This window comes from Manihot esculenta, chromosome 4 (genome assembly GCF_001659605.2).
Source record: "Manihot esculenta cultivar AM560-2 chromosome 4, M.esculenta_v8, whole genome shotgun sequence".
NCBI classification, from domain to species: Eukaryota; Viridiplantae; Streptophyta; class Magnoliopsida; order Malpighiales; family Euphorbiaceae; genus Manihot; species Manihot esculenta.
Genome location: NC_035164.2, coordinates 28,645,523 through 28,655,060, shown reverse-complemented (window position 1 = coordinate 28,655,060; position 9,538 = coordinate 28,645,523). Strand labels below are relative to the sequence as shown.

The 9,538-nt window shown below is 31.9% G+C and overlaps 1 protein-coding gene across 3 annotated transcripts; it reads left to right on the top strand.

Annotated features, from left to right (window-relative positions):
- Positions 1 to 771: 771 nt before the first annotated feature.
- LOC110612950 (D-ribulose kinase) lies at positions 772 to 7,118 on the top strand. 3 transcript variants are annotated; one of them, XM_021753818.2, is made up of 10 exons: positions 772 to 1,035; positions 1,163 to 1,371; positions 2,203 to 2,342; positions 2,469 to 2,721; positions 2,818 to 2,950; positions 4,987 to 5,075; positions 5,501 to 5,778; positions 5,928 to 5,957; positions 6,573 to 6,642; positions 6,719 to 7,118. In XM_021753818.2, the coding sequence occupies exons 1-10, from the start codon at positions 969 to 971 to the stop codon at positions 6,920 to 6,922; spliced, it is 1,473 nt and encodes a 490-aa protein (XP_021609510.1). In that variant the 5' UTR covers positions 772 to 968; the 3' UTR covers positions 6,923 to 7,118. The 3 variants fall into 3 exon arrangements, with proteins under 3 accessions (XP_021609510.1, XP_021609507.1, XP_021609508.1); XM_021753815.2 differs by having other exon boundaries at positions 803 to 1,035; positions 1,133 to 1,371; XM_021753816.2 differs by lacking the exon at positions 5,928 to 5,957 and having other exon boundaries at positions 836 to 1,035; positions 1,133 to 1,371.
- Positions 7,119 to 9,538: the final 2,420 nt, after the last annotated feature.

Here is a 9,538-nt window from a genome sequence, read left to right as displayed (position 1 = left end):
TTTCAGATTTAAGTAAAGGAGCTGAAAATCACTACATGTGAAATTAGATAGGTTCAAGATAGAGGGAAACTTTAACCATAACACTGTGAGTAGATCCTTATACCAGGAACGATAGTAGAGGTAATTAGAGTTTTTGGCAGTCTCATCATGCCTTTGAGGCCTCAAAAAGCCCTACAAGTCACCACCAATGATCTCATTGCCCTTCTTTACCATTGTTGGATAAGAGCCAAGAATTGAACTAGATCTGAAAACTCCCGAAAATCTGTATGAATACCAGCAAAACAACACTAAAAGAAAAAACACAAAAAGAGAATAAAAAAAAAGTAGCCAAATATTTCCTCTCCATTGAAGCACATGTGAACAACGAACAAAACCTTTTATTTATAGGCCCACCTAATAATAAAGGAAGAAGGCTCATAGCCAAAAAGAAGAACCAGAGTCTTCCTATGCCTGGAAAGATAGAAAAAACCCGTCCAAACAGCAGGACAAAGGTGTAATGTGAGAACACAAGGGTAAAATGGGCTATCATCCCAACATTCCACTAAGCTGAATTTGTAGATATAATGATTAATGATATTTCAAATCCTTTAGTCTTAAAAGCGATTGCACCTAAGGAAGCTGTAATTTTAGCAAGATCTTAACAATTGCAAAGATTTACAATTGAAGGGGACCTTCAAATTTTCATTGATTAGTTTATTAATTAAAGCTCACCCCAAGGTATTATTTCTTATTCCCTTCCCTCAGCAAGAAGTTTTGAAGATGTGCTTTGTCGACATTAATGATGTTTTTTGTGCGATCTCTTTTTCAAGAAATGACATGTAAAATAAAAAATAAAACAGAAAATATATTAGGCCAAAAGTCCTCATTGAAATTGGGCCTTTTTATTTTTTAATTTGAAAATTTTCAACATATTTCCTTGGCTTCAATGCAATTTCCTTCCTACCTTTTATCTATTTCTAAATAGTTTCATGGCTGCCTCACTTCACCACCTTACATTCTTCTTCCCTCTTCTCCGTCCACCGTCTCCAAAACCCGGTAATCACCTCTCTGTGCTATAATTCTAGTTGTTTTCCATCTTTAGCATCATCTTCTTCACTGATATTGCCATACATTAATTATCACGCCATTTCAGGGAATCACAGTTCGAGAAAGTCTGTTTCAGGAACCGAGCTACATGGCGCCACAAGTAAACCAAACCCACGAGCTATAATGGCTTTTGCTAGCGGTAAAGATACCCAAGAAGTTGTTCTTCAACCTGGAGAGCGGCTTTATCTAGGAATGGACTTTGGAACCTCCGGTGCTAGATACGCTCTTATTGACAAACAAGGGACTATTCATTCTGAAGGAAAAAGAGAATACCCGTTCTATATGGTAAGATTGTTTCTTATTAAACTACATTTTTTGAAAAATTCTTCTTATGTATGGAGAATTGAAATGCTCAGAATTGGAAATTGATCTTTTAAGAATCGTTTTGGAGTTCTGTGACTTGGGTTGGAGTTGAATGTCACCACATGTATCAAATTCTTCTGTAAATTGTGTGATCAATCACAGTGTAGCTAGAACTGTATTTTATTTGCGTTTCAAGCTGTTGTTTTTTAGTTTACCTTGGGCTGAATGCATAAATTTTTCCTTCACCTTTTCATAAGGGTCCTTAATTGTGCGAAGGAAAAAAGGAGAAATGAAGAGAGAAAGAAAAGAAGATAACTTTTCTTTTCTATTCTTTTGATATCTTACCTAACAGAATTAATTAATTGCCAATTGTTTTAATTTTGGTTTTACATTGTATCAGTGGTTTGTATGTAATTTAAAAATAAATTGTAAGTAATTTTAATAAAAATTATTTTTGTTTTCCTCTATTTTCCTCCATTTGGGTTACCAAAATTTCTCCCCTTTTTCTCTCCTCAATTATTGTCCAAACAAGGAAATTGTAGAATTTTTTTTTTTAACAAAATTTTCTCTCCATTTTCCTTAATCCAAACAAAGAGTCAGTGTAAAGGTGAGTGATCAATTATGTATTTGGCCTTTATCTTGTACCTTTAGCTGTATGGTGCTTATTGGCGTACTATCTCTCAGGACATACAATTGAATGTGAAAAAAAGAAAAGAAGAAAAACAAAAAAGAGGGAATCTCAATAATGTATTACTTCCAGAAAAATTTAGTTGACAAAATAGTTTGAGAATTATTTTTCTGCTGTCTAGAAAGAGTGGAGAAACAATTGATTGGGTTCAATCTTGGAAGACAACAATTTTCTCACTTCTAGAGGACGTTCCAGTTCATTTCCGACCACTTGTTGCTTCTATTTCTATTGATGGTACTTCTGCCACTACTATCATTGTAGACAGGTAATGTTGCACAGGTTTTTTAGGTTTTTTTGTTAATAATATAAGTTTTTATTATACTTGATTGTATTGTTTTCCTGTCCAAGTGAAGGCAACGTTTGAATTAGGCATCTGGATTTTTTAGTACAGCAATACAGGAGAACCATTATGGAGACCTTTCCTCTACAATGAGAGTTGTCCTGATGCATTGCCAATGGTAAAATCCATTGCTCCTGTAAACCATACAGTCTGCTCCGGATCGTCTACCCTGTGCAAGCTTGTTTCATGGTGGAATACTGAGGATTCGAAGAAAGAATCAGCACTATTATTGCACCAGGCAGATTGGCTTTTGTGGCTTCTTCATGGAAAACTTGGAGTGTCTGATTACAATAATGCTCTAAAGGTACTAGTCACTAACTTTATGAATTTTGGGCTTGCTTTTTATAGTTGGTGCACTTTAATTATCTGTTGTGGAGAGCTTACATTTTGTGTTTTGCAGGTTGGCTATGATCCAGAAGTGGATTCTTATCCACCATGGCTGCTGGCTCAGCCATATTCACATCTTTTACCTTCTGTTACAGCTCCGGGAACTTCAATTGGTTGTTTAAAAGAGAATATTAGAACCCAATTTGGTATGCTTTCTTTTTAAGTAGCCCCACTAACTCATTTTGTTATTCTATTCGCTGTCTTTGCCTAGGCTAATCAATAGGATATTTTGTCAACTTGAATTTTTTTAAGAGACACAAAATTTGGGTGATAATCAATAAGATCTTATATAACTAATATCCATTTGGTTGAGCTAGTAATAGGACTTCTAATGCCTTGTGCAATTTCACTTCAGTTGTCTGGCATTTGAATGGAGGTGGAGCTTTAAGATGTCCTAATATATTTATGCAACCCTTATTTGGCCTATATGACTATGCGGTTGTCGAAGCTGGTAAAAAATAACCTTTTTGGTTATCCACAATTTTACAACTGTAGATAGTAGTAAAAGGATTGAATTCACAGGGTATTGATACTTACCTATTTTTCTTATCAAGACCAAGTAAATAAACTGAAAATAAAATAAAATGGGGTTTTGAGATTGATGAACTAAACTAGAATTAAAAATAGTAAAACAAGGCAAATAATAAAATAAAGGAAATTCAATAATGAGAAAAGCTTTAGTTGAATAATTGGATCCACTTCAGTTGTTGGGATTGATTATTGACACTTAGGTTCTTTTATTGGACTCAACAAATTAGTTATGGGGGTGGAAGACGCTTCTCACCACCATATCCCTCCTTAAGCATAAATTAACTAGGAAACATTCTCTAATTAATCACTAATCAACAAGTTGCCGATGAACGTCCTTGGAGCTTTTAGCATCATACAATTGTCAATTGCATTAAGAAATAGAGTGACCTAATTCTAGCTACCCAAACGTATGGTGATCTTGCTAGATTACGCAATCTCCTTGGTTTTTACACCAATCGTTCTTGTGTTTGAATAATTCAAGCAATTACGGACTTAAAACTACTCAAACTAACATATTATTACTTTGCAATCAAGAATCAATGGGCCCTATTGATCTAAACAACAAAGCAAGAATGAATTAAGCATGAAATTGCATAAATATTGATAAATAAAAGATAAACAACACGTGTTCAGATCTCACAATCCATAAACAAATTGAAGTTTCATCTAATTTTCAACTAGAAAAAGGGGTTTCAGCCACTCATGGCTGAAACTAACATAAAAGTAAAAGAAAGAAAACCAGAAAGGAGGAGAGGAAGGAGCCGATCGGCCAGCTGGTGTGGCGCGTGGCTGCAGGTGCAAGTCTTCCCGAAGATTGAAGCTCGTTTGTTGCTGGTTTGATTCTCTTTTTATAGCTGAATAGGCTGCCCTAAGTTTCTTTTCTTATTTAGAGTTGGATTTTCTTGAAGGCAATTGAATCTTCTTGAGATTTGGTTTCCTAAATAGGTGGGATAGAGTGTTGAGTTGTCTTCACATGTTTTGGGAGGGAAAGACTTATTCGAAAGTCTGAAATTTGAATTTCCCGCGTCTCTGCTTTAGCTTTGTTTGGACAAACGGTCTTGGGCAAACCAGGCTTGATCTCATTTGTTCTCTTTTAGACAGTTTTAAAGCCATTTTTACCAAATTACCCTTTTACATCATGTTCTGCAAAATAAGATCAAAACCACAAAATTAGATAAAAAATGTGTAAATTAACATTAATAACAACATGAAAAATGGGTCTAATTTTGGCTTGATCACTATACTAATTCATACATATTAACTCCATGCTGATATGCTTCTTGAAATTGTTGGCAAATTTCTATGGCCCACGGTAAAATTGGTTTTTTCTTCATCCAGTTTCTTCGGGAACATAAAATAGAGCAATAAGCTTTTACTAAGTTTTTGAAACTTCAACTGGCTTACCAAAAGGTTCCATTGACGGTTGAACTTTGGATTTCATATTATTGGAGAGTGCCACATGTTATCTTTGAATTTATGTTCATTTCTATCTGAAAGCAATGATCTGTTTTAGGAAATTATGTCCGTGCTACTGCACCTTAAAACTGCTCCAAACTGGACAAATTTCATGTTTTGAAGCTGGAACCTACCCATTTTATCCATAGGATGTTAGGCATTGTGATTTGATTTTTTATATAATGTATACTTGCAGGATTTTCAGAAGATTGTGTTGTATGCACAGGAACAACTGATAGCATAGCCGCTTTTCTTGCAGCACGTGCAACACAACCTGGGAAAGCTGTGAGAAGATTATTGCACTCTTACTTTCTATTTGTGACTATAGCTAGTCAATGCATGCACATGTTACCATTTACAGAATGACATTGGTTCTTGCTAACAGGCGTACATGATATTAATAATTCTATATCAACCTGCAAGAAAAACATGACAACTGTGTAGAACACCATAATAGTCTAAACGAAGATTAAGCCACCTGATTGACAATCCACAAACATTTTTTTGCATATCTTATTGGACCTTAAATAGGCTTTATTTATAGTTTATATGTAGCATTTAACGTGGGATTTCCCATCTTTTAGTCCACTAAAGCACTATGCTCTTTTCTTATTTTGTTTTCTTAAACCAAATTTATCAACAATGCTTATATCTAGGTCACTTCTTTGGGTTCGACACTAACCAAATTTATCAACAATGCTTATATCTAGGTCACTTCTTTGGGTTCTACACTTGCTATTAAGCTACTGAGCACAAGGAGGATTGAGGATGCAAGATTTGGAGTGTATAGTCATCGGCTTGACGATAAGTGGCTTGTTGGAGGTGCTTCAAATACAGGTGGAGCTGTTCTCAGAGAACTTTTTACAGACGAGCAATTGGATAAATTGAGTGAACAGATAAATCCCATGGAAGCTTCTCCTCTTGACTACTATCCTCTAACAGCAGCTGGTGAGAGATTTCCTGTGGCAGATCCAAATCTGGCCCCCAGGTATTAAATTCTTTCTGTAGTTCTCTCTGGAGTTGCAAAGTAATATCAAAAGTCTTTTTGATCTGAAAACCGGATATTTCTTTCCTGCACAAGTGCGAGAACTTGTGCTGATTTGCACACAAAAGTGTTGATGGTAAGATGCTTTTCAGGAAATCCACCAAGGATAGAGCACAATGCTTGTAAGTTAAAATTCTTGAATGTTTCAAAGCCTGTCATTTGTTGCAGCATAGTTCTTGAATGTATTTATCTATGGAGATGTAAACTTGGAGCTGAGTCACGTGTCATACAGAGATGGGAATTTTCTGATGTCATTTGATGTCCCACACTATGGTGATAATATATGGTGAGGAATATTTAATGCGGATTTCATATTTGAGCATAGACATCTTGATGTCTGTGGGATCCTGTCCCTGTTCCACATGGACAAATGAAGGAAAGTTATTTTGCCCGGTTTTAATTGGGCTGTTAGCCTGTTACAATGTCGGCCTTCTTCCAAAGTCAATTTTTGCTTAGGATAATTGAGTTCCAACATTTTGAGGCTTAGATATCAATACAATGAAAGATAATACTGAAAGTTTCACTATTATCACATGTAGACACTGTTTGCTTAGTTTTTATTGAGTCAGGTTCATAATGAGGTGGAAAATTCCTCAGTTTGTTCTGTTTCAATTCGGTTTGGCCTATGATTAAGCATGTCTCATGTAGCAAGCTTAGAAAAAGAACGCAACCACCCGAGTGACCCACCAAAAGAAAACAGCATTTTGGTTAATTATACATTGTTTCATTCCATGCAGGTTACATCCACGCCCAGAAAGTGATGTTGAGTACTTGCATGGTATTTTAGAATCCATTGCACGTATAGAGGTATTGAGATTTACCCTTGATGTTCCAAAATTTCTCACACACGTGCAGTTATGACATTAACTTCTGCAATTTTCAGGCAAAGGCTTATAGCTTATTGAAGGATATGGGAGCAACAGAAGTTGAAGAAGTTTTTACAGCAGGAGGTGGTGCAAAAAATGATAAATGGATAAAGATACGAGAGAGGGTACTCGGCTTGCCTGTGAGTCGAGCAATGCAAACAGAGGCTGCCTATGGAGCTGCATTATTGGCATTGAAGGGTGCCCAACAGAGTTTGAATTAGAAGCTAGCAGAATCAAATATTTGCATTTTCAGATTGATGGCAAAGAAGCCAACTTTGGTAAGACAAATGGCTGATGAATTGTATTAATTTCGTAAGTATAATTGGGAAATTCTTGCCTAAACCGTGTCCCTATGGATCCTTAATATAAGATGAAAGTGTGATTATATTAATATATAAATTAATTATTATAATTCTATTTAATTTTATTTTATTTTTAAAATAATTTTTTATTAATTTTTATTTTTATATGAATATTTAAAATATTTTTTATTATTAATAAAATTTTTATTTTAACATAAATATAATTAAAAAGTTAATAAAAAATATTTTTTAATATTTATGAAAAAGTAAAATAAAAATAAAAATTAAATATTTTTTACTAAATACACATATTTTAATCAATGATTAAAAATAATGCTCGGGTGAGCTTGAATTTTCCCTAAATCCTAATTCTGTATTTGGATTCTTAATTTTATAGGAGAGTCGGAAAAGAAAATTAATGAGAGAAAATCAAGGGAAATTAAAAAAAAAAGGAAATTTATTTTATTTTATAGTGTTTAAATAAATAAGTAATTCAGAGGAAAAATAGTATTTAAGTGTTTTATATTTATTGACTTTTATATTTTATTAATTTTTAAAAAATATTTTAAGATGTTTATAACCATTAAAAAATATAATTTTTTTATTTTTCTTTTCTAATTTATATTTAAATAATAAAACTTCCTTTTTTTTGTTTTTCTTTTTTTCCCTCTCCATCCATCTAAACAAATAGCTATCCAAAAAGTGACGGTAAGACATTTCTGGAAAAAGAAATCCAAGCATTAAGTGAGATGCAATGATGGGGAGATCTTGCTTCGCTTCCCCATAAACGTGACAGTCACCCTCTGCATCTTATTTTCCCCGCCGCCGCTCGCCCATTGGTTTATTTTTCTGTTTATATATATCTAAAAACCCGCTAGCGGTCTAATTTGTTAAGTAAATTATATTTTTTAACTAAATTTTTATACTAATTTTTAATTTTAGATTGTATTTAGTTAGAGTAATTTAGATAAAAAAAATTTTAAATTTTTAAACGTGTCAAAATTATTTTTTTATTAATATATTTTTTTAATTTAATAAAAAATTAAAATTTTTTATTTAATAGAGAGAATTAATTTATTTATTCTAATTTAGTTAAATTATTTTGTAAAAGATAATTTCTCAAAAAATAATATATTTAAATTAAATAAAATTTTAATTAATTTTAATTAAATTAAAAAAATATTATTATAATTTTAGCCGTATAATAAAATTGAAAATACAAAATTCTGATAATAAAAAATAATATTATATATATTATAATCCTATTAAAAAAACTATAACTTTACTTATTATGTCAACATTTTTATTTTTAATTTTATTATTTAACTAAAATTATAATAAAATATTTCAACTTAATTAAAATTCACGAAAAACTCACTTCAACTTTTAATTTATCATTTTCTAAAAGTAAAATCAATCAAAAATTATATTTATATTATATTTTTTCGAATATAAACTTATCCAATAAAAAAAAAGAGATAAATTGGCTTGATAACCTCTTTTATATTTAAATTAGTATAAAAACAAAATAAATAATTGAATTGGGTATTGAGAGAGTAATGTATTTGAAATTGTAGACTTTTTTTTAAAGCAAAACTATGATATCATCCCGAACAGAAAGACGATTATGCGTAATAAATTCTCTAGCCAAAGTATAAGAGTCGTCGTAACATTACGATGAACCCATCTAACAGAAATATCAATTCTATAGTCTAAAAAAAATTTGTGAACTCTTTATATAACATATTAGATAGAGTTTGAATATTGTTAGAAATATATAATATAATAAAATTATATATAGCTTAAAATATAGAATCTTATATAAGATAGGATATAAAATTCTATTGTGATATGAATAATATTCTATTAGATTAGAATTTCATTATACGGTTTTTGAATAATTGATGTGATTTTGATTAATAAAATTTCGCTATTGAATTGTACCATTTGACGAACTTACCATCTTATGGAATTCTGGCAACGAAATGCCTTGACGAACTTATTGTCTTACGAAATCTAGTGATGAATCGCCTTTATAATTTCTTTTGATTATCACCTTGTAAAAAATCTAGTGACGAATCCTTCTGGTGGTTCTCTTTGACGAACTTATTGTCTTGTAGGAATCTAGCAATGAATTGCTTCAGTTGTTCACTTTAATGAACTTATTGTTTTGTGAGATTATAGCGATGAATCACTTTAGTTGGACTCTTTACGAATTTGTTGTCTTGTGCAATCAGTTTGATAGTTCTTTTTGACGAACTTGTCATCTTGTGAGATTTTGAAAATGAATCGTCTCGGTGTTCCCTTTAATGAACTTATCAATCTTGTGAGATAATTTTGATTAGGAACTTATCACTTTGTAAGATCTCTTTAGTAATTATTGTTGACGAACTTTTCACATTGTAATTTTTTTTAATAAATTTATTGCATTGTAGGAGTTTGACGATAGATTATCTTGATTTTTTCTTATTAAACTTGCAGTTTTGTGAGATTCTTGATAATTGATTATCTTAATTTTTTTCTTATAAACTTACT

What these genes read in the sequence shown, in the direction of transcription:
- LOC110612950 (XM_021753815.2), top strand. Translation starts at nt 969, where the DNA reads ATGGCTGCCTCACTTCACCACCTTACATTCTTCTTCCCTCTTCTCCGT. An exon ending in GAATATTAGAACCCAATTTG is followed by an intron (nt 2,951 to 4,986) that starts GTATGCTTTCTT and finishes GTATACTTGCAG; the next exon opens with GATTTTCAGAAGATTGTGTT. An exon ending in GATCCAAATCTGGCCCCCAG is followed by an intron (nt 5,779 to 5,927) that starts GTATTAAATTCT and finishes GATGCTTTTCAG; the next exon opens with GAAATCCACCAAGGATAGAG.